At 43.6% G+C, this 26,065-nt stretch overlaps 1 protein-coding gene across 1 annotated transcript in view; it reads left to right on the forward strand.

The window, feature by feature from the left end:
* Nucleotides 1-26,065, forward strand: part of HSD17B4 (hydroxysteroid 17-beta dehydrogenase 4) — a 505,871-nt gene that overhangs the window by 136,143 nt on the left and 343,663 nt on the right. The window contains exon 6 of the mRNA XM_069753449.1: nt 14,999-15,045. Within this exon, the coding sequence (XP_069609550.1) occupies nt 14,999-15,045 (47 nt within the window). The remainder of the gene's footprint in view (nt 1-14,998; nt 15,046-26,065) is intronic.

Below are 26,065 nucleotides of genomic sequence, written 5' to 3' on the forward strand. Positions count from 1 at the left end.
GTCATGTTTTCAGGATTTCCTTAGTATTACCCAGGTGAGAATTCCATCAACTAGACGGGCAACAATTCCATCACCTGGGCCACAGTAAGGAAATCCTGAAAACACGACCTGTTGGTGGCTCTTGAGGACTGGAGTTGGGGAACACTGCTATAGGGGAACCTAGAGCAATGCTGGCTATACAAGCGATCTCGCAGCTAAAGATTGCTGTGTTCCACTGCTACAATGCAGATGAATAGGATTGTGCCTTGTAGGAGAGGGTCATAGGCAAGTCACAAAAAGTCAAACCCAGTTGGAGTTTTTGACTTGTCGTGATTCCCTTAGTACCGCAGTGCGACGCCCTTCACCCACATTATGCTGTGATGTAAAAATGGCACGTGGCAAGCTTGGTCTGTATGACCGTTGACACAGCCAAAGTTACTCCCAGCTTTAGTGGTCAGCTAAAGAATGTATGAAAAATTGTTGTCTGGAGATGCCGTGCCGAGGTGTCCACGGATGTAAGCTACACTCTACACGCTGTTGCTGGGAGCCTGAAATGAGCCCATTTGTACACATGGCACATTTTTCCATGGCCTAACCTGATCAGCCAAACTTGATTTGTTCAGAAGGCCTTCTTGGATTTACTGTAAGATTGTGCTTTGTATTTTTGAGTTTCCTGAAGACTCTGTGTAACTGAAAGTGAGACAGAATACAGAAGTAGATGGCAATTTTGCTGCTAACGGTTATATTGTAGGTTTCAAAACAGCAATGAAGACTGTGATCTTTTCATAAATCCAAGTATGATGTCTTCTGACAGTGTTGCCTTAGGCTAGGGTAGTTGTGGATGATAATAAAGTATTACACAGTACAGAGTAAACCTGCGAGCTCATAGCACGTCAGGTGTAATGTCGCTTCAGACTACTTCTTTTGACCTCACTCCTAGCTATTCCAACACCTGATCTACAGATGCGAGCACTGAGCTGCCTTTGATCTCTAGAACCCAAGCACAAATCTTGTATTACTACAAATACAAAAAGGCTTTTTCCTTTTTTTCTTTTTTTTGTAAAATCTCTCATTTCCCCTTTTATCTCTTTCCCCTTGATATCCTTTAATTAAGTGTATTTTTTTTTTTTACCTAAAAGCCTTTAAATTTAAAAATTTCTCTATATACTGCTCAAAAAATAAAGGGATCACTAAAATACCACATCATAGATATCTCTGAATGAAATATTCCAGTTGCAAATTTTTATTCATTGCATAGTGGAATGTGTTCAGAATAATAACACATAACAATTATCAATGTAAATCAAAATTAATATCCCATGGAGGTCTGGATTTCGAAGGATGCTCAAAATCAAAGTGGAAAATCAAATTACAGGCTGATGCAACTTCAGTGGAAATACCTCACAACAAGGAAAAGATGCACAGTATTGTGTGTGGCCCCTATGTGCCAGTTATGACCTCCCTACTGTACAGCGCTTGGGCATGCTCCTGATGAGGCGGCGGATGGTCTCCTGAGGGATCTCATCCCAGACGTGCACTAAAGCATTCGCCAACTCCTGGACAGTCTGTAGTGCAACGTGACGTTGGTGGAGGATGCAAGACGTGATGTCCCAGATGTGTTCAATCGGATTCAGGTCTGGGGAACGGGTGGGCCAGTCCATAGCTTCAATGCCTTCATCTTGCAGGAATTGCTGACACACTCCAGCCACATGAGGTCTGGCAGCAGATCGCTCTCCACGGTATCTACAGACTCTGTCACGTCTGTCACATGTGTTCAGTGTGAACCTGCTTTCATCTGTGAAGAGCACAGGGCGCCAATGGCAAGTTTGCCAATCCTGGTGTTCTGTGGCAAATGCCAAGCGTCCTGCACGGTGTTGGGCTGTGTGCACAACCCCCATCTGTGGATGTCGGGCACTCAGACCATCCTCATGGAGTCAGTTTCTTACCGCTTGTGCAGCCATGGACATTTGTGGCCTGCTGGAGGTCATTTTGCTGGAATCTGGCAGTGCGTCCTGCTGCTGAGTTGTTTCCCTCCTACGTCCCCTTCCATGTCCCCTGGTGTACTGGCCTGTCTCCTGGTAGTGCCTCCAGCCTCTGGACACTACGGTGACAGAGGCGGCAAACCTTCTTGCCACAGCTCTCATTGATGTGATATCCTGGATGAGCTGCACTACCTGATCCACTTGTGTGGGTTGTAGAGTCCGTCTCCTGCTCCCACGAGTGTGAAAGCACAACCAACATTCAAAAGTGACCAAAACATTAGCCAGAAAGCATTGGTACCGAGATGTGGTCTGTGGTCCCCACCTGCAGAACCACTCCTTTATTGAGGGTGTCTTGATAATTGCCAATAATTTCCATCTGTTGTCTATTCCATTTGCACAACAGCATGTGAAATTGATTGTCAAACAGTGTTGCTTCCTAAGTGGACAGTTTGATTTCACAGAAGTTTGATTTATATTCTGTTTGTGTTCCCTTTATTTTTTTGAGCAGTGTATTAGCACACGGTACTTGTCTTTTGGAAATGGTAAAGATGCCACATTGCCCTCAACTGAAAAGTTTTTCTACTGATCTTGGTCAGAGGAGGACCCGACGTGGAACACCAGTAAGGTCTGATCAGTATACAGGGCAAAGCAGCTCTACATGTTTAACTGTGTGTAGCACATCCGGTCCATAACTACATGCCACCAGCTATTCATCAGTAGAAATAACTGTAAAAGTATACTATATATTTTCATCAGTGGTGAACAGTGGTCCAGCCCAAGTCTATTATTTTTCAGGAGCCATTTTGATGCCAGATGCCCTTTTAATAAAATGAATGAGTGGTCCAGACATGGCCACTGACCTTTAGACCGCATATCAATATATGGGTTTCCTTCAAGTGTGCTATTTTGAAGTCACCGGGGCACAAAAATTTTAAGTTTTTCCATCTAAAGGGCATGAACCATATTCATTATTCTTATAATGCGAATTTTATTGCATAGAAAATAGCATTCTAATAATGTCAAAACATTAACATTGTTTTTAATTCTTGTATCCAATTTGCCTCGGTTGCACAGTGTATGTATCCAGCGTGACAGGCCCTTCTGACCACAATATCTTGAGTAGAGGTCAAGCTTGTTACTGTGCACTGACCAGTTAATGAGCGACCATGGAGGCAAAATTAAGAGAAAAATCCATAGTGCAAATATATTCACTTGACTCTTAATTCATCACCTTACTGCACTAGATACTATTTTGTTTAACCTAAGTTCTTCTTTTAACCCCCTTGGGTCTTCCCTAGAAGCTGTTAATTGTTACCATGGCAAAGTTTAATTACTCTGGAGACATCCATTTTAATTTTTACTTCTTAGTCTGTATAATTCAGGTATTTAATGTTTAAGCTGTTACCTCTGATTTCTAAATCTTGTAGAGCTGTAGACTTCTCTTTCTCTAATCTACTATATAATTGTCTAAGGGTCACTTCCGTCTGTCTTTCTGTCACGGATATTCATTGGTCGCGGCCTCTGTCATGGAAATCCAAGTCGCTGATTGGTCGCCGCAACACAGCCACGACCAATCAGCGACGGGCACAGTCCGGAAGAAAATGGCCGCTTCTTACTCCCCGCAGTCAGTGGCCGGCGCCCGCATACTCCCCTCCGGTCACCGCTCACACAGGGTTAATGCCGGCGGTAACGAACCGCGTTATGCCGCGGGTAATGTTACCGCTTCTATTAACCCTGTGTGTCCCCAATTTTTTACCTGTGCCTATGCAGCATCAATAGTAAAAAAATGTAATGTTAAAAATAATAAAAAAAACAAAAAACCTGCTATACTCACCCTCCGTTGTCCGCCGAGCCGCTCGCGACGGCTGCCATCTTCCGTTCCCGGCGATGCATGGCGAAATTACCCAGAAGACTTAGCGGTCTCGCGAGACCGCTAAGTCATCTGGGTAATTTCGCCATGCATCCTGGGAACGGAAGATGGCGGCAGCCATGTGCGTATCGCCGGAGCTTCGCTGGATCCCAGGGGTAAGTATATAACGATTTTTTATTTTAATTATTTTTTTTAACAGGGATATGGTGCCCACGCTGCTGTATACTACGTGGGCTGTTAGATACCACGTGGCTGCTATATACTACGTGACCGCTATATACTGCGTGGGCAGTGTTATATACTACGTGGTTGCTATATACTGCGTGGGCTGTGTTATATACTACGTGGCTGCTATATACTGCGTGGGCTGTGCTATATATTACGTGGCCAGTGTTATATACTGCATGGCCTGTTATATACTACGTCGCCTGTGTTATATGCTGCGTGGCTGCTATATACTGCGTGGGCTATGTTATGTATTATGTGGCTGTGTTATATACTTCGTGGCCACTGTTATATATTGCGTGACCTGTATTAACGCATCGGGTATTCTACATTATGTATGTATATAGCAGCCACATAGTATATAGCACAGGCCACGTAGTATTTGTCTGCTATACACTACATGACTCCTATATACTACGTGGCCTGTGCTATATACTATGTGGCTGCTATATACATACATAAATACATATTCTAGAATACCCTATGCGCTAGAATTGGGCCACCATCTAGTCTACTATATAATTGTCTAAGGGTCACTTCCGTCTTTCTGTCTGTCTGTCCTTCTGTCTCACAGATATTCATTGGTCGCGGCCTCTGTCTGTCATGGAATCCAAGTCGCTGATTGGTCTCGCCAGCTGCCTGTCATGGCTGCCGCGACCAATCAGCGACGGCCACAGTCTGATTAGTCCCTCCCCTGTAGTCAGCGCCCGACGCCCGCTCCATACTCCCAGCAGTCACCGCTCACACAGGGTTAATGCCAGCGGTAACTGACCGCGTTATGCCGCGGGTAACTCACTCCGTTACCGCCGCTATTAACCCTGTGTGACCAAGTTTTTACTATTGATGCTGCCTATGCAGCGTCAATAGTAAAAACATCTAATGTTAAAAATAATAATAATAAAAAAATCATTATATACTCACCTTTCGCGACCCTCCGGTGATCGCTCCATGCAAGCGGCAGGTCCGGTGCCAAGGATGGTATGGGAGAAGGACCTGCCATGACGTCATGGTCATGTGAGCGAACTACAAGGGGCCCTCGGAAGGTGAGTATATGTTTATTTTTTAACCTACATACTGACATACGTGGCTGGGCTATATACTACATGGCTGGGCAATATACTACGTGGCTGGTCAATATACTACGTGACTGGTCAATATACTATGTGGCTGGTCAATATACTACGTGGCTGGGCAATATACTACGTGGCTGGGCAATATGCTACGTGGCTGGGCAATATGCTACGTGGCTGGGCAATATGCTACGTGGCTGGGCAATATACTACGTGGCTGGGCAATATACTACGTGGCTGGGCAATATGCTACGTGGCTGGGCAATATGCTACGTGGCTGGGCAATATGCTACGTGGCTGGGCAATATGCTACGTGGCTGGGCAATATGCTACGTGGCTGGGCAATATGCTACGTGGCTGGGCAATATGCTACGTGGCTGGGCAATATGCTACGTGGCTGGGCAATATGCTACGTGGCTGGGCAATATGCTACGTGGCTGGGCAATATGCTACGTGACTGGTCAATATGCTACGTGGCTGGGCAATATACTACGTGACTGGGCAATATACTACGTGGGCTGTGCAATATACTACGTGGGCTGTGCAATATACTACGTGGGCTGTGCAATATACTACGTGGCTGGGCAATATACTATGTGGGCTGTGCAATATACTACATGGACATGCATATTCTAGAATACCCGATGCGTTAGAATCGGGCCACCATCTAGTGTTTCTAATAATATGGAAATTATCTCTTCAGAGAGGACTAGAACTCTAGTGCCACCCTTTGGAAGTAGCAATCCTAACAGTCAATTTCGACCCTTAACGAGCCTTGTCACATGTCTTAGGATAAAAGCCAAACCAGAATCTCAATTTGCAGACATTGTGTTTCGGGGTACTGCCCCTCGTCAGTGCAAAGTGGACTAGAGTTCTAGTCCTCTTCCTCTCTGAAGAGACAATTTGCATGTTTCCCAGAGGAGCATTGCATCTTTAAGTCTCCTCATCTCGACATGCTTATCATGTCACTCTCCGCAAGGAGAAACGATACTTCTTACACCCTAATAATATGGAAGAGTGTTTTGGGAAATTATATCCCTTCCTCTGCACATGCAGGATATCACATCCACGTTTATTATGGAGCCCAAAGGGTCGTGCAAATCGGTCCAAGCTAGGACCAGCTCTTCCGACCGGAGTGTCTCCACTTCATAGCCATATATTAAAAGGAATCTGTCACCCCCGGGACGTATATGACCTATTAATATGGGCTTACAGGTAATGGAAATGTTACACTAGTCCTACCTGTCTGCCTCATATTAATGGTCTTGTTGTGGAGAAATATTATATTCTGTCTTTATGCTAATGATTTCTTCCAGGCTTTGGGGCGTGCGTTGCCTGTAAGAAATACCTGCCCCTTGTCCTCATTACAATATTACCCCTCTCCCATGCACAGCCGTTATGTCCCTGAAAACCTGCACACCCTCAGAAGTACATACCTCATCCTCCTTTCTGTGGGCGCTGCATTCAGGGATCAGGGGATCTGCGCAGGCGCCAGCGTCTTCCACTTCAGTGACCTCCAGTGTGCGCCTATAAGGTGCTCTCTCCACTTCCTCCCTACATAGTAACATAGTAACATAGTAACATAGTTAGTAAGGCCGAAAAAAGACATTTGTCCATCCAGTTCAGCCTATATTCCATCATAATAAATCCCCAGATCTACGTCCTTCTACAGAACCTAATTGTATGATACAATATTGTTCTGCTCCAGGAAGACATCCAGGCCTCTCTTGAACCCCTCGACTGAGTTTGCCATCACCACCTCCTCAGGCAAGCAATTCCAGATTCTCACTGCCCTAACAGTAAAGAATCCTCTTCTATGTTGGTGGAAAAACCTTCTCTCCTCCAGACGCAAAGAATGCCCCCTTGTGCCAGTCACCTTCCTTGGTATAAACAGATCCTCAGCGAGATATTTGTATTGTCCCCTTATATACTTATGCATGGTTATTAGATCGCCCCTCAGTCGTCTTTTTTCTAGACTAAATAATCCTAATTTCGCTAATCTATCTGGGTATTGTAGTTCTCCCATCCCCTTTATTAATTTTGTTGCTCTCCTTTGTACTCTCTCTAGTTCCATTATATCCTTCCTGAGCACCGGTGCCCAAAACTGGACACAGTACTCCATGTGCGGTCTAACTAGGGATTTGTACAGAGGCAGTATAATGCTCTCATCATGTGTATCCAGACCTCTTTTAATGCACCCCATGATCCTGTTTGCCTTGGCAGCTGCTGCCTGGCACATAGTCATCATCATGTACACATGGTTCCTAGCAATGACTATGCAGAGAGGAAGTGTGGAGAGCACCTTATCAATGTGCACACCGGAGGTCACAGTGACTCGCCTGTGCAGAAGATCCTCTGGTCCTGGCTCAGAAACTGGTGAATCCCGGCAGCGCACAATGCTCGCACTGGGGGGGATTAATAAGTCACACCGAGTGACTGCAGACTTATCGATTAGGACAGGACTATCCATTAAAGCAATTTTGACTATGTATGTTTATATCATGCTATATAATTGATGGTGGATTTGATGGTGCTCCAGAGCATTATGACAGATTGAGATATATATATATATATATACACAACAAAAGAGAATAGGAGTAGCATGGCATGGACCCGTAGAAGCGCTCTTGTGCAGCGCGAAACGGCCGTCGTCTCTTCTGCCGCACTCTCCCTGGTTATCCTCCACTCCCCCGTGCCGTGAAGATGTACCGCTTGGTGTTTAAATAAAGGACACTTTCAACTGCAGTTGGTGAGTGCATTTGCATTTCTTGTCGTTTTGGATATATATATATACTAGATGGTGGCCCGAGTCTAACGCATCGGGTATTCTAGAATATGCATGTCCACATAGTATATTGCCCAGCCACATAGTATATTGCCCAACCACATAGTATATTGCCCAGCCACGTAGTATATTGCCCAGCCACGTAGTATATTGCCCAGCCACGTAGTATATTGCCCAGCCACGTCGTATATTGCCCAGCACAGAGCCACGTAGTATAGAGACTTAAAAAAACAAACCATATACTCACCTATAGCCCATTGAAGTCCTGCTATACTTAGCCTCTGCCGCCTTTCTCGCACCCTCTCCACGCTCCCGGGACCGCTCCATTACAAGCGGCAGCTTGCGGTCCCGTCCCAGGGTTGGTGTGAGCAGGACCTATGATGACGTCGCGGTCACATGACCGTGACGTCACGGCAGGTCCTTGTCGCACAGCAGCCCTGGGACGGGACCTCACCGGAAGCTGCCGCTTGCAATGAAGCGGTCCCGGGAGTGTGGAGAGGAGCGAGAACGGCGGCAGAGGGTGAGTATAGCAGGTTTTTTTTTTTATTTTTTTTTTTTTTTAACATGACATATTTTTACTATTGATGCTGCATAGGCAGCTTCAATAGTAAATAGTTGGGGACACACAGGGTTAATAGCAGCGGTAACTGAGTGTGTTACACCGCGGGCCGTTACCGCTGCCATTAACCCTGTGTGAGCGGTGAGTGGAGAGGATTATGGAGCGGGCGCTGGGCAGTGAGTGCAGGGGAGTAGGGGAGGGACTAATCGGACTGTGGCCGTCGCTGATTGGTCGCGGCAGCCATGACAGGCAGCTGCCGAGACCAATCAGCGAACGAATAACCGTGACAGAAAGACAGACAGACGGAAGTACCCCTTAGACAATTATGTATATATATATATATATATATATATATATATATATATATATATATATATATATATATATATATATATATATATATAATTTTACAGGTCCTTCTCAAAAAATTAGCATATAGTGTTAAATTTCATTATTTACCATAATGTAATGATTACAATTAAACTTTCATATATTATAGATTCATTATCCACCAACTGAAATTTGTCAGGTCTTTTATTGTTTTAATACTGATGATTTTGGCATACAACTCCTGATAACCCAAAAAACCTGTCTCAATAAATTAGCATATTTCACCCATCCAATCAAATAAAAGTGTTTTTTAATAACAAACAAAAAAACCATCAAATAATAATGTTCAGTTATGCACTCAATACTTGGTCGGGAATCCTTTGGCAGAAATGACTGCTTCAATGCGGCGTGGCATGGAGGCAATCAGCCTGTGACACTGCTGAGATGTTATGGAGGCCCAGGATGCTTCAATAGCGGCCTTAAGCTCATCCAGAGTGTTGGGTCTTGCGTCTCTCAACTTTCTCTTCACAATATCCCACAGATTCTCTATGGGGTTCAGGTCAGGAGAGTTGGCAGGCCAATTGAGCACAGTAATACCATGGTCCGTAAACCATTTACCAGTGGTTTTGGCACTGTGAGCAGGTGCCAGGTAGTGCTGAAAAATGAAATCTTCATCTCCATAAAGCATCTCAGCCGATGGAAGCATGAAGTGCTCCAAAATCTCCTGATAGCTAGCTGCATTGACCCTGCCCTTGATGAAACACAGTGGACCAACACCAGCAGCTGACATGGCACCCCACACCATCACTGACTGTGGGTACTTGACACTGGACTTCAGGCATTTTGGCATTTCCTTCTCCCCAGTCTTCCTCCAGACTCTGGCACCTTGATTTCCGAATGACATGCAAAATTTGCTTTCATCAGAAAAAAGTACTTGGGACCACTTAGCAACAGTCCAGTGCTGCTTCTCTGTAGCCCAGGTCAGGCGCCTCTGCCGCTGTTTATGGTTCAAAAGTGGCTTTACCTGGGGAATGCGGCACCTGTAGCCCATTTCCTGCACACGCCTGTGCACGGTGGCTCTGGATGTTTCCACACCAGACTCAGTCCACTGCTTCCTCAGGTTCCCCAAGGTCTGGAATCGGTCCTTCTCCACAATCTTCCTCAGGGTCCGGTCTCCTCTTCTCGTTGTACAGCGTTTTCTGCCACATTGTTTCCTTCCAACAGACTTACCATTGAGGTGCCTTGATACAGCACTCTGGGAACAGCCTATTTGTTGAGAAATTTCTTTCTGGGTCTTACCCTCTTGCTTGAGGGTGTCAATGATGGCCTTCTTGACATCTGTCAGGTCGCTAGTCTTACCCATGATGGGGGTTTTGAGTAATGAACCAGGCAGGGAGTTTATAAAAGCCTCAGGTATCTTTTGCATGTGTTTAGAGTTAATTAGTTGATTCAGAAGATTAGGGTAATAGGTCGTTTAGAGAACCTTTTCTTGATATGCTAATTTATTGAGACAGGTTTTTTGGGTTATCAGGAGTTGTATGCCAAAATCATCAGTATTAAAACAATAAAAGACCTGACAAATTTCAGTTGGTGGATAATGAATCTATAATATATGAAAGTTTAATTGTAATCATTACATTATGGTAAATAATGAAATGTAACACTATATGCTAATTTTTTGAGAAGGACCTGTATATATATTATACAGTACAGACCAAAAGTTTGGACACACTTTCTCATTTAAAGATGTATCTGTATTTTCATGACTATGAAAATTGTACATTCACACTGAAGGCATCAAAACTATGAATTGACACATGTCGAATTATATACTTAACAAAAAACTGTGAAACAACTGAAAATGTCTTAAATTCTAGGCTCTTCAAAGTAGCCACCTTTTGCTTTGATGACTGCTTTGCACACTGTTGGCATTCTCTTGATGAACTTCAAGAGGTAGTCATCGGGAATGGTTTTCACTTCACAGGTGTGCCCTGTCATATTTAATAAGTGGGATTTCTTGCCTTATAAATGGGATTGGGACGATCAGTTGCCTTGTGCAGAAGTCTGGTGGATACACAACTGATAGTCCTACTGAATAGACTGTTTGAATGTGTATTATGGCAAGAAAAAGGCAGCTAAGCAAAGAAAAACGAGTGGCCATCATTACTTTATGAAATGAAGGTCAGTCAGTCCGAAAAATTGGGAAAACTTTGAAAGTGTCCACAAGTGCAGTTGCAAAAACCATCAAGCGCTACAAAGTAACTGGCTCACATGAGGACCGCCCCAGGAAAGGAAGACCAAGAGTCACCTCTGCTTCTGCGGAGAAGTTTATCCGAGTCACCAGCCTCAGAAATCGCAGGTTAACAGCAGCTCAGTTTAGAGACCAGGTCAATGCCACAGTTCTAGCAGCAGACACATCTCTACAACAACTGTTAAGAGGAGATTTTGTGAAGCAGGCCTTCATGGTAAAATAGCTGCTAGGAAACCACTGCTAAGGACAAGCAACAAGCATAAGAGACTTGTTTTGGCTAAAGAACACAAGGAATGGACATTAGACCAGTGGAAATCTGTGCTTTGATCTGATGAGTCCAAATTTGAGATCTTTGGTTCCAACCACCGTGTCTTTGTGCGACACAGAAGAGGTGAACGGATGGACTGTACATGCCTGGTTCCCACCGTGAAGCATGGAGGAGGGAGGTGTGATGGTGTGGGGGTGCTTTGCTGGTGACACTGTTGGGGATTTATTCAAAATTGAAGGCATACTGAACCAGCATGGCTACCACAGCATCTTGCAGCGGCATGGTATTCCATCCGGTTTGCGTTTAGTTGGACCATCATTTATTTTTCAACAGGACAATGACCCCAAACACACCTCCAGGCTGTGTAAGGGCTATTTGACAAAGAAAGAGAGTGATGGGGTGCTACGCCAGATGACCTGGCCTCCATAGTCACCAGACCTGAACCCAATCGAGATGGTCTGGGGTAAGCTGGACCGCAGAGAGAAGGCAAAAGGGCCAACAAGTGCTAAGCATGTCTGGGAACTCCTTCAAGATTGTTGGAAAACCATTCCCGATGACTGCCTCTTGAAGCTCATCAAGAGAATGCCAAAAGTGTGCAAAGCAGTCATCAAAGCAAAAGGTGGCTACTTTGAAGAACATAGAATATAAGACATATTTTCAGTTGTTTCACACTTTTTTGTTAAGTATATAATTCCACATGTGTTAATTCATAATTTTGATGCCTTCAGTGTGAATGTACAATTTGTTCTGTATTTTCATGACTATACAATCTTGAAATGAGAAGGTGTATCCAAACTTTTGGTCTGTACTGATAATATATATATATATATATATATATATATATATATATATATATATATATATATATATATATATATATATATATATATATTTTTATAACCCAACCCTGACTTTTACTTCTCAATAGCTTTGTCCCTAACCTGTTTGGAGACATCCTGATCCGACCTTCTCCTATGCCAGTTTCTTTCTTTAGCCTTACCCTCTAAATTTCCTAACTTTTCTTTCCACAGTTCTTTTCCTCTTGCATTAACCTTTTTTTTTCTCTGTTGATTCTTCTTTTAATATATCTTGTTACTTGTGTAATAGAACAGGTTTTACATCACTGTTATGTTTTGTTACTCGCCTTATTGTGTGTAACTATAATCCCCTTCCCAAAAATTGTTACAAAATCCCCTCAAATTAAAAGAATATTGTTTGGAGATCTCCTTGGTCTTCATGGTGTTTGGTTAGTGGAGCCTCTTAATGGTGTTGCGGCCTCTGTGGTCTTTCAGAGAAGGTGTGTAAGTACTGACAGCGCATGTGACACTTAGACTGCACACAAGTGGCTTCCTGTCCCTAAGCGTGTGACTTATGAATGTAATTGCTTGCCCCAAAATTTTTTAGAGTTTCGTAGCAAAAGGGGTGGATACATATGAATATGCCAATTTTTTGTTGTTTGATCGCATAAATATAATTTATGACTAGATTTTTCTCTCTTCACCAACTTACATTATTTAGTGCTGATGTATCACATGCAAATTGAATGACAAAAATAATGTAATGGAATAGGTAAAAAGCCAAGGGGGCGGTGAATTCCTTCAGAAGACACAGTATGCGCTTATTCCCGCTACTGTACTGATCATTCTTTTTTTTTTTTTTTTTTCTTTTTAAACCCCCATACATAATTCAAGATATGGACCTTTTTATTTAGTGCTTATTTTTATGGTCTCTGGGGGTGTTGCTGACAGGTTAATAATTCAAAACAGCCTAAATACAGGCCCTCCACAGGGCATCCTGTGAGCAATGCACCCTTGTAGAAAATTATAATAAAAAACATAAAAATGTGTACTAAAGTATAATACTTATATCTCTTTAACCGTATGGCGGAATTAACAGGGAAAAAAATGCATATTCAGGGGAGGAGCGGAAATAAAATTAAGTAGAAATTGGTTATTTTTAACTTTGTTACAGACCTTCTTTAACCCCTTAGTGACCGAGCCAAATTTTTGAAATCTGACCAGTGTCATATTATGTGGTAATAACTCTGCAACGCTTCAACAAATCCCAGTGATTTTGAGATTGTTTTTTCGTGACACATTATACTTTATGATAATGGTAAATTTTGTTCAACATTTTTTGTGTTTATTTATAAAAAATATCAAAAATTTGAGAAAAATGTTAAAAAATTAGCAATTTTCTAAATTTGAATGATTATCCCTTTAATCCAGATAGTCATACAACAGCAAACCATTAATAAATAACATTTCCCACATGTCTGCTTTACATCAGCACCATTTGTAAAATGTTATTTTATTTTGTTAGCATTTTAGGAGGTTTAAAAATGTAGCAGCAATTTTTCATTTTTTCAAAGAAATTTACCACATTTATTTTTTTAGGGACTTATCCATGTTTAAAGTGACTTTAGGGGTCCCATATATTGGGAAACCCACAAACGTGATACCATTTTAAAAACAGCACCCCTAAACATATTGAAAACTGCTGTCAGGTAGTTTATTAACCCTTCAGGTGCTTTACAGGAATTAATGCAAAATGGCATGACAGAAATGAAAATGTGTATTTTTACCACCTAAATGTTGCTAACTTCTAAACAGATTACTATAGCCGTCAGACTCTAAGGCCGCTATTTGGTCATGAATTGCCATCGCAAACATCAGGACAACAAAATCATGATCTGAGGGCACCAATTGGGATAAAGAAGAAGCCCCCACGCTCTGTTAACCATTTATAATGATGTAGTCACTATTGACAGCAGCATCTAAGGGGTTAAACAGATTTAGAAGGCACAAATACTGATCGTGGCTGATACAGCAAGTTGTCAGCTATAGTGTACAACCGACAGATGCTGGATTGTCATCTGTATGGGGAGGCTATTCTCTTATATCTCAGGTCAGTTAAAAGACGTATTGGCGGTCATTAAGGGGTTAAAGGGAATCTGTCAGCAGTTTTTTGCTATATAATCTAAGAGCAATATAATTTAGGGCAAGAAAGCCGGATTCCATGGATGTATCACTTACTGGGCCACTTGGGGTAGTGATCATAGAATACCTGTTTTCTCTGATGAAGTCTTCTGCTCTGTGTATAACACCACCCACACCCCTGACCAGCAGCTTCCCGAGTACACAGTGCAGTGTGAGCAAGCTGCCAATCAGTGGTGGGGGCGGGGTCACACACAGTAGCCTGACTGCTGGGCATGTGAGCTGTAGTCCCACAGTGTTATTCTCCTGCTGATAAAATGCTGATTGCATCGATACTACAGCACACAGTCTAATAAGTGACACATTCCTGGAATCGGGGTCTTGTGACTTACGGTATATTATTCTGCTCTTAGATTAAATTGCAAAAACTTGGTGACCGATTCCCTTTAAAGGGATTTTTGGCATCTCTTACTTCATCATCAGGTGCAGACGATGTAGCATCATTGGCTGCCTGTCAGGATGTACACTTGGCCGTTATGTATTATACACCTTACTGTTCATTAAAATAGGACACGTGCATGATGGGTGGCAGCTATGCATGATGGGTGGCAGACACCTGTTGACTCGGCATCTGGAAGTGAGAGATGCTGGGGAGTGATGGCTGACATTATCCATAAATCACCCTTTTCTGTAGGCAGCTTTTCATATAAGACTTATCAAACTTTCAAAATTGTATTTTGCAGAATTTTGAGGGATCGCTCTTTTGCAAGAGTAAGTGATGCAGACTGGGGTGAGTACCGACTTCTGTTCTGGATGTTTGTGATTGTTCAATGGAAGATTTTTGCAGATGTAAATAACAGGAGAGATGTTTTAATTTTTGTCTTGCAGCTGTTCTGCCATATGTTCACTTTGTCATAAAATAAAGAATGATGATCTATAATCGTATATATTCTAGTTATGACTGCAGCTTCCACAGACAGTGAAACATAAAGCACTCATTCTCTGTAGCACTGCGCCATGATTCATGGGAATGTTATTTTTCTGTGCACCTTTTTCTTTTTTTTTTTTTTTTTTAGCATCCTTTATCTCTAATTCAGCTTTTATTCTGTTAGTTCCCACTATACAGACAGACCATGCTCGTGTCTTAGTGCTGTTCAATATACTGTACGTCCCATTCTCCTTAGTCTGCTGCCACTTTCACAATAAAATAATTACAGTACAGGACTCTCCAGAATAATCTTTTTTTCTAGATCACTTGATTAGCGAGTATAGCTGATAACTTGCAGTACTGACCATCCGAAATCCTTCACTAAACTCTGTAGCGTCCTTTTCTTGCTAATAGCGTCTCCGGATTTTACAATGCGCACTCCTCCAATGAAGACGGCAGCGGTATGCCGCTTAGTTCAGTGTAGCCCCCGGCACAGACTCCTGGTGGTCCGTACTGCAAGTTACCTGCAGAAATCAATAGAGGGATTTAGAAAAAACTATTATACTGCAGAGTCCTACACTGATAATTTTCATATGAAAGTGGATTTGCGTTTTAAGTGAGTATTTCCAGTGATAAAACTAGCGAAACAATTCTTTCCCATGGGAAGCAGATTTTGGAGGTTATGAAAACTGGTAGTGCTAGTCTTAAATGGAAAAGACTATCCCCTAGTATTATGCTGAATCTGATAGCGGCTCTGATTTGGCCGATCTCCAGCTGTTTGTGACCTCCTGGATCGCTCCAGTGTTTGCTGGGTGTTCAGGAAATCGCTTCTCAATGTAAGGCTACTTTCACACTAGCGTCGGAATCTCCCCGTCGCAATGCGTCGGGCAGAGATTCCGACGCTAGCGTTTGACGCACTGCACAACGGGTGCAGCGGATGCATTTCTCCGGCGCATCCGCTGCCCCATTATGAGGTGCGGGGAGGTGGGGGCGGAGTTCCGGCCGCGCATGCGTGGTCGGAAAAAGCGGTCCGTCAGGAGCAAAAAACGTTACATGTAACGTTTTTTGCTCCCGGCGGTCCGCCACAACACGGCGCAACCATCGCACGACGGTTGCGACGTGTGGCAAAGCGTCGCAATGCGTCGCTAATGTTAATCTATGGGGCAAAAATGCATCCTGCAAACAACTTTGCAGGATGCGTTTTTTGCCATAAGCGATGCATTGCGACGTCTGGCAAAAAACGCCAGTGTGAAAGTAGCCTAAGTCTAACAGCCAGACTGAGGCTCTTCTAGACCTAACTGAGAGGTTGTGACCCGGTATCTCTGACTTCCGGTCTGTCAGGAGCTGTGGTCACAAAATGAAGGGGGAGTGAAGTGGTGCCGGGAAGGCGTCGGCTGGTAAGCATATTGCTAGTGTTAGGGAACTTACATTACTGCAACCATGCCAGCGCTGAAATCAAAAACAAAAACCCCCCAAAATGCGGGTGTGGGCACTTGGCCTTTTCTTACTATATTCCATAACTTCACGTCCTTTTTACTTCATATCCTTCACATAGCCAGATGCAGCAGGGAGAAAATGATCTTTATGCTCCCCGCCACCATTCGGTATTCAGTCCTAGGGGTGGCGCCGGTTCAGTCACTGTGCTGAGTATAGAGAGCGGCACTGTAACCTCACCCCTGGCCCTGACTGGCACACTGACACTGGCTCTGCATTGAGGCCGGCTGTCAGTCAGGGCAGGGTGTGCAGTTACACAGTGACTGAACCGACCCCTAAGACTGAATACCGAATGTAGTCCTCAAGCAAATAGGGACAATATCAGCACGTACCCGATTGTCATATTACCATCAAACTGCTGAATAAAGACTGGTCTTGTGCATAGCCAACAGATTGAGCAACAGAATCTGGTTAACAAATGGGATAAATGAATATATAAATCAGCCTAAGGGCAGAAATGCCAAGGAATGTCCCAAATAAACAGTGTTGGCATGAGACAAGCTGAAGCACAAAAGCATAAAGCATCCTAAAGCGAAGTTCACACGTTGCGGTTTTTTTTGCAAATTAAAAGCTGCTTTTTAGTACTAGCAAAATCTGAGATATCAGATATCTCATGCACATTTTTTTCCTCACTGAATAGGAGAACCGCTGCCTTTTTGAAAACTGCAGCATGTCAATTCTTTCGGCGTTTTTGAAGCTTTTTTTCAACCACAGAAAGCAACGATTAAAGTGTTAAAACGTTGCCATCAGTGTTTATAGTGAGGACAAAAGCAAGTATAACAGGATGTGAAACCCATTTATTTTTGTGATTTTTCTCAAGTTTCAACCCAAATGTCTTGGTCTCCTCACCTGAGAAAGGCAGTTAGGATTAGTACAGCTTTACTAAATTAGTGATATGTGAAAAAGGAAGCCATACTTGACCAATGTGTGTAAGTAAACAATGCCTGACCAACTCACCAGCCCTGACCAATGTGTGCAAGTAAATGACCTAGGAAATGCTCTGGTGATGTCTTAGGTAAACTGTTCTCTACCAATTCAACTCTTCCAGACCCCCCCATCTCCCCCCCCCCCGTAGTTTTTACATTTGCAATTGTGTGTTTTTTCATAAACTCATACAAACCTTTTTGTTCAGAATAGTCACAATTTTTTTTCAGACACAAAAATCTTTTTCCACTAAATTATTTTATCAAATTGCCCTTTTTTCCACAAATGTTTAATGGTTTCACATGTGCCTAAAACCTTGTATTGAGCTTTGGGATCCCGAAAAACGCAACAGGAAAGCTGCAAAATCTGCATTTTTACTGCCAAGAGATCGGGTTTTGGCTGCAGAAGAAAGCAAAGTGTGAACATAGCCTAACATGAAATCTAACAGTGTGCAATCTTTTACAGTACAGTCGTTTAGAAAAATGTTCTGTGCAAAGTTCACCCCACCTCAGTGAATGTTAGATATCGCCCTCCTTGATGCTCCGAACAAGCTGAAGCCCGGGGTCTGGGACCTGCATGACATGCCACTTATTTCATAGTTTTGCTCATTTATTATTTTCTCTTATTATGGAAACCTTTTACTAAGTGGTGTTTTTGTTTCTGCTATATTTGCCCTACATTCCCTGTCCACAGCACTAAAAGCTCCATGTTTACTGTCTGGTTTTGTCTTGGGAGCAGTGTTCTGCGGGAGAGTGGAATCGTGTCTTTTCCAATTAAGGGCTGTGATATAGGACAGTATATAATAGGATAAATGTCTAATTCTTACTAAAGCTAACCAAGGCTATTTCTATATTTCACCCTAAACCAGTTATTATTTGGTAATGACACCATACTTATTTTCCCTTCAGCTCTCTTACAAATTTGCTGTGCCGGCTTTTGCATTGAACACCAGCTCTTATGGCACAGGTTTTAGAAATATGCACTACTGCCAGGGGAGCAGAAAAACTGCAGTGCCACTCTTATTCTATGGCATCTCTCTGCCTATAGAAATGGGCCATAAGGTGGGATATATGGGCAGGGCAGTTGCTTAGGGCGGCAGTAATTGGGGGCAGCACTTAAGTGAGGTTTTTTTTTTTAATTTATTTTTTTATTTTCAAACTTGGAGATATTGGATAGAGTTTGCTTTAAAAAAAGACACATTTACTTCTTAAGGGTAACAGTATACCAAGGCAGGTATAAGACAACATTCAAGGACCAGGGGGTGTGGCAAGCGAGGTCGAAGATGGCAAACTCGCAGTACAGAAATGGGTTATCCCTCTGCCTCCTCTTCTTTTTAGAGGACCGAGGGACTCTTCCCTATTATCTGGGGACCCGGCCCCCTCTAAGTCAACCAAGATAGGGTTCGTTGAAGATAAAAATCAGACTGTGAATCTCTCCTCCCATGATCTAACACCTATTGAGAGGAGGGTTTTGTCCCTTGGTCTTAGTTTGGTCTCGACCACCAGATTTGATCCTTTCAATTGGGTTAAAGACCTCAATCTGTTCACCAGAAAATTAAAATGGAAACGTTTTTTTCAGAAGAACGATTTACAAAAGTGCCAACAGTTAGGCATTTCTCAGTCTGATCTTGCAGACTTAGAAATATTGGAGGACCTCGCGGAGGAAGGGTCCCGTCCTATGGGTGAGGGCCCTTTCTCCGAGTTGAAACCTATCAGTAGGAGAATGCCTCCTCCAAGTGATTACGGCAGTATTGAAATTTTTCAAAAGCTGGTGATGGATGAGATTAACAAGATAGATCCAGGTTTTGACTCAACCTTTCCCAATTTGTCTTATTGAGAGGAGGGCGTTGGAAACTCTAAAATAACCATTTGATTGAGATCAAGCCTTCAGATAAAGGCGGGAATATCGTTGTGATGGACAGTAAGGGATATGTGGATATGTGTTCGACTATTGTGTCTGATAAGGGTTCATATGAGATTCTTAGACGTGACCCAACGAAGGAATTTTTGCAGGAGCTCTCAGGAATCCTAACATTGGCGCTACAACAAAGATTGATTTCTAGAAGTGAATTTGATTTTCTTTTACCTAAATCACCGACTATAGCTACTTTTTATGCACTGCCAAAGGTGCATAAGGGCACCACCCCTGTGAGGGCTCGCCCCATTGTATCGGGTGTGGGTGCCCTTACACAGAATTGTAGCATTTATCTGGATAAACTGTTGCGCCCTTTTGTGCTGGTCCTACCCTCTTACATCAGTGACACGGGTGACCTTCTCACGAAACTGGAAGATATTACAATTGATTCTGATACTATCATTGCCTCAATAGACGTTGAGGCTTTGTATAGTAGCATCAGACACCAAGATGGCCGTGAACTTCTTTCTGAGTGAGAGGGGGATACATCTTGGACCACACAATGGCTTCCTGATTGAACTATTAAGTTTTGTGTTGCAGCGGAATTTTTTTCTCTTCAATGGCAAGTACTACCACCAGCTCAGTGGCACAGCAATGGGGAGCCCCTGTGCCCCCACATATGCTAATTTGCTCCTGGGCTGGTGGGAGGACACTTTTGTGATTCGGGATGAGGATGAACTTTGGGGCCCCAGGATTATTTTCTTGGGCCGTTATATAGATGATGATCTCGTTTTCTGGAAAGGGGACATGGAGTCCTTTACTGGATTTATGCGGTACCTCAACAGTAATATCGAGGGTATGGTATTCACGTATGAGATTGGGGTGGATAAGATCACCTTTCTTGATGTTCTTATCTCGAGACAAAGTGATGGCCTCCTGAGTACCACCATTTTTCGGAAACCTACGGCGACAAATAGCCTATTAAGGTGGGAGAGCCATCATCCGTGTCCTTTGAAGAGGGGTATCCCCAAGGGACAGTTTTTTAGATTACGCAGAAACTGTTCAAGGATGGGTGACTTTGAAGCTAAATCCCTGGATCTTAAACATCGGTTTGAGGATAGGGGGTATCCCAGGGATATCATTGATTCTGCATATCATACTGCACACAATACCAACCGGGCCTCGTTGTTGGTATCTATGAGAAATGTGGATATGGCACCCATTACGCGCCTGATTGGGACGTATGATGACCAGTCGGGCAGGGTATACCAGATTTAAAAAAAACACTGGTAGATCCTTAGATCGGACCCGGACACTTGCGAGCACATATCCCCATATCCCTCGGTCACCTATAGACAAGGTAGATCAATAAGAGATATAGTTGTACGTAGCCATTACGAACCCCCCAAAAAGCCTGGCACTTGGTTAGAGAATAGGTCCCTTGGAACCTTTTAGATGCGGGCATTGCTCATTTTGCAAACATGTACTACCCACAAAAACGTTTCAGAGTTCTGCAACTGGAAGAGTTTTCCAGATGAGACATTTTGCAAACTGCAGAACAATGGGGGTAGTTTACCTTTGTACTTGTGGATGTCACAAAGACTGTGGGAAAAATCAAACGCAAATTTCGTGTACGTATCGGAGAACATCTGGAGGACATCAGACATAATAGAGACACCCCTTTGGCACGTCACGTTAATGCAGTACATGGGGGGGACCCTGGTTCTTTGGCTTTTATGGTCATTGAGGTTATTTCTCCTTCGGTCAGATTGGGGGATTGGGATAGAAGAATTGTTCAAGGGGAGACTAGGTGGATCTACTTAATGAGGTCGGTGAGTCCTTCTGGCCTCAATGAACAGATGTCCTTTGTGAGCTTCATCTAAATTGTTTAATATGTTGATTATACCTGCCTTGGTATATTGTTACCCTTAAGAAGTAAATGTGTCTTTATTTGGTGTATTTTAGTTCCTTTTTTGCGTTTGTTTTATGCTTAGAGTTTGCTTTAATAATCCTGATGAACGCAGCAATAGATTATCCTTTTTGCATCGCTCTATGCTCCTGGGCATTACAGCAAGATCCATTACTCGCCCTACCGTCATCAAATCGGAGCTTCTGTTATCCTCGAGAAGCCCTGATTATAGGGCGCAGATCAGCGGGAGTTACCACAGCCCGACCAATCAGAGCCTCTTACTGATAACAGCAATGCTGATGGATATTCCTGGGTCCAGCAGACCCAGAATACAGGACAGACTGATAATGTTTTTTTGGTGGGTCCTGTGAAAACCCAGAAGATAAGTGACCGGCTTATATTTACTCTAACAACAAAGGGTTGGGGGGAGAGAGACTTTTGTATGTCATAAATGAGCTATTTGTTGACCATATAATGGATTTGTTGTAAATGTTGTTTCTAGAGGGGTTCTCCAGGCTAGGATAAGTTTTTTTTTTTTGGCAACAACTTTCCTAAATTCACTTGTGATGAGGCAAGATGAGCATTTCACCTGTTCTAAGCTGCCGGACTGAGCTGCTGCACTGGTCAGAATGTAGTGGCCAGTTGCGGTGTCTTAGGCGGGGGCATTATGATTGCGGCTGAAGAGGATGTGACTGGCCTTGGGTTGTAGGGGGCTCTTCTCAAATACACATCCAGATTAAAACTGTTGTGGATCTGAGAGCCACTTGCTCCCTGCCCTGCAATAGCTATATACACTCCTGACCTATCAGAGGTCCCCAGCAGCAGGTGATGTCTGGCGTCCTGTTGCAATGTTTGGACTCTGTTGAAGCTTGAAGGCCCTTAAAGGGAAGGTACCGCGTTTGTAGATCATTAATTAATCAATGTAATGTAGCATAACATGCTGTTATAACCCAGATTTGAATGCATGTAAAACAGATTCCGTGTGTTATAAGAGTAGAAAGAAGGCACTGGGGGCTGACATCTTGGTTTTGCAGCAGTAGCACGTCACTATCAGTGTCAAGATTACGGCACCCCATGGACATAGGAGATAATAGACCGGCTCAGACCCTATCTGTAACATTGCAGCAGCATTAGCAGTGAGCTGGGCACGCCTCTGTGGGCTGCACAACTCACTGCTGTAGGTGTGACTAGCTGCCATTTTATTATAGTCCAGTGCTATTTGTTGAGCTCCACTTACTCTCTATCGCAGGACAGAAGCACTGACTGCTCCTCTGTACTCCAGGCACTGCAGGTTCTGGGCAGACATCCTCTGCTCTCACACTCTGCCGTGTGTGCTTCTCCTGCTCTGTCTCCGCCTCCCCACAATCCCAGTGATCTCCGGTAAACTGCACTTTCCCCCTGTGTCGCTCTCCCTCTCTGTGCGGCGTGGGGGGGGGTCTCTGTGCGGCGTGGGGGGGGGGGGTCTCTGTGCGGTGTGGGGGGGTCTCTGTGCGGCGTGGGGGGGTCTCTGTGCGGCGTGGGGGGGTCTCTGTGCGGCGTGGGGGGTCTCTGTGCGGCGTGGGAGGGTCTCTGTGCGGCGTGGGGGGGTCTCTGTGCGGCGTGGGGGGGGTCTCTATGCGTGTATGCAAGCATCGTCCGATGGGACTACAAGTCCCATCGGACAATGCCTGCTACAATGACAGTGATTGACACATTAGCCAATTATGGGACTGTAATAGTCCCATCATCCGGCTAATGTGTTGAATGAAAAAAAAAAAAAAATCCATACATACTCCATATATACTCCATACATACATGCTGCATACAATACATTACATACTTATAGACATACAGTACATTAAACATAGATTTCATACTCACCATTACTTGTCATTTTGTTCCCCGAAGCCAGTGTCATCTGTAAAAAAATATGAAAAAAACAAACAACCAATATACTCCCTGTCCGCAGAAATCCACGAGTGTCCCACGACGATCTCCCGTGGAGAGCAGCAGCATCAGATAATGCGACTGCTCTCTAGGGGCTCCAGGAACACAATGACAGCAGGAAGGTATCCTTCCACCACTGTATTCCTCCGCCGCTGTAAAAAAAAAGTCCCTAGTCTCACTTTATGCCATTGCTGTATGAGAATTTTTCCCATGCAGCAATTGCCATAAAGTGAGACTTTGTCCTAAGGTAACCTCTCAGTGATGCACTGCAGGAGCCATTGTCTCCTGTCAGTGTGTCACTTGAGGGTCCTATAGAGCAGTGACATCACCCGATGTCACTGTTCTATAGGGGAGATCGTCGTGGGACACTCGATATTAATTGGACTACGGCGGAAAGGTATTATATGGTTTATTATTTTACGTTTTTTGCAGGCGCTGAAGTATGGTAAGTATGGTTAAATGAAGAATATTAAAATACTTTTTTCCTAATGTGTGTGTGTGTGTGTTTTTTTTAACCCTTTCTTACTATTGGATTAATAACGGATAGGCGTCTTATTGACGCCTCTCCGTTATTAACCCGGCTTAATGTCACCTTACAATAGCAAGGTGACATTAACCCTTCATTACCCCATATCCCACCGCTACACGGGAGTGGGAAGAGAAGGGCTAAGTGCCGGAATTGGCGCATCTTACAGCCCGGGGGGGGGGGGGGGGGTGCAATATCCTTGGCCCCTCTCTAGGCTATGAATATCAGCCTGCAGCTGTCTGCGTAGCCTTTCTGGCTATAAAATATAGGGGGACCCCACGTCATTTTTTTTAATAGCCAGTAAAGGCTACGCAGACAGCTGCGGGCTGATATTCATAGCAGGCTACAGATATTGGCCCCTGGCCGTCGGCTTTCCCCCTCTGGCGCAGAAAATTGCACGGGCGCCCACACGTTTTTTTGTTTTGTTTTAATTCAACCCTCATAAAGGCCTCTTTCACACTTGCGTCTGTACGAGTCCGTCGCTATGTGTCGGGCCGACGTACCGACGCACGTTGTGAAATTTGTGCCCGACGTGGGCAGCGGATGCAGTTTTTCAACACATCCACTGCCCATTCTGAAGTCTGGAAGGAGGGGGCGGAGTTTTGGCAGCGCATGCGCGGTAGAAAATGGTGGACGCGCTGGACAAAAAAACGTTACTTGAACATTTTTTTGTGCAGACGGTCTGCCAAAACACGACGGATCCGTTGCACGACAGACGCGACCACGCGACGTGTGGCCATCCGTCACGATCCGTCGCTAATACAAGTTTATGGGAAAAAAACGCATCCTGCGAGCACATTTGCAGAATCCGTTTTTTTCCGCCAGATCCGGTTTTTCCACCGGATCCATTTTTTCCCGCTGGATCCGTTTTTTTCTGCCGGATCCGGTTTTTCCCGCCGGATCCATTTTTTTCCCGCCGGATCCATTTTTTCCTGCTGGATCCGTTAATTCCCGCCGTATCCACTTTTTTCCTGCCGGATCCGTTTTTTTCCACAATTTCCTTTTTTTTCTGTCAGATCATTTTTTTTTCCATCGGATCCTTTTTTTTTCCCGCCTGATCCGTTTTTTTTCCACAAGTTCCTTTTTTTTCTGCCAGATCAGGTTTTTTTTTCCATCGGATCCTTTTTTTCCCCGCCTGATCCGTTTTTTTCCACAATTTCCTTTTTTTTCTCAGATCATTTTTTTTCCATCGAATCCTTTTTTTTCCCGCCTGATCCGTTTTTTTTCCACAAGTTCCCTTTTTTTCTGCCAGATCAGTTTTTTCCGCCGGATCCGTTTTTTTCCACAAGTTCTTTTTTTTATCTGCCAGTTCCGTTTTTTCCCGCCTGATCCGTTTTTTTCCGCCTTCACCGATTTTTTTTTTTTTTTTTTTTTTTTTTTTTTTTTTTTTTTCCACAATTTCCTTTTTTTTCTGCCAGATCAGTTTTTTTCCATAGGATCCTATTTTTCCCGCCTGATCCATTTTTTTTCCGCCGGATCCGTTTTTTTTCCACAATTTCCTTTTTTTTCTGCCAGATCAGTTTTTTTTTCCATCGGATCCTTTTTTTCCCGCCTGATCCGTTTTTTTCCGCCGGATCCGTTTTTTTTCCACAAGTTCCTTTTTTTCTGCCAGATCAGTTTTTTCCACCGGATCCGTTTTTTCCCGCCAGATACGTTTTTTCCACAAGTTCCTTTTTTTTCTGCCAGATCAGGTTTTTTTCGCCGGATCCGTTATTTTCTCATTGAGTTGTATTAGCGCCGGATGGCCACACGTTTCATCCGTTTTTTGCAAGATCCGTCAAAACAGCTGTTTCCGCCGGACGGAAAACACATACAGAGGAACGGTTGAATCGCGATTTCACCCGCCGCTATTGCGGCACATGTCAGTCATGTTTTTTTTTATTGACAGATCGGGCGATTCTGAACGCGTCAATACTAAATATGTGTAGGTTTGATTTTTTTATTGTTTTATTTTTGATGGGGCAAAAGGGGGGTGATTTAAACTTTAATTTTTTATTTTTATTTTATTTTTTTTCATATTTTTAAAAACATTTTTTTTTACATTTGCCATGCTTCAATAGCCTCCATGGGAAGCTAGAAGCTGGCACAACTCGATCGGCTCAGCTACATAGCAGCAATCATCAGATTGCTGCTCCGTAGCTGAATTACAGGCTTGCTATGAGTGCCGACCACAGGGAGGCGCTCACAGCAGGCCGCCATCAGTAACTATAGAGGTCTCAAGGACCTCTATGGTGACCATCCTGACGCTA

The sequence above is a fragment of the Ranitomeya imitator genome, chromosome 1 (genome assembly GCF_032444005.1).
Source record: "Ranitomeya imitator isolate aRanImi1 chromosome 1, aRanImi1.pri, whole genome shotgun sequence".
Classification (NCBI taxonomy): domain Eukaryota; kingdom Metazoa; phylum Chordata; class Amphibia; order Anura; family Dendrobatidae; genus Ranitomeya; species Ranitomeya imitator.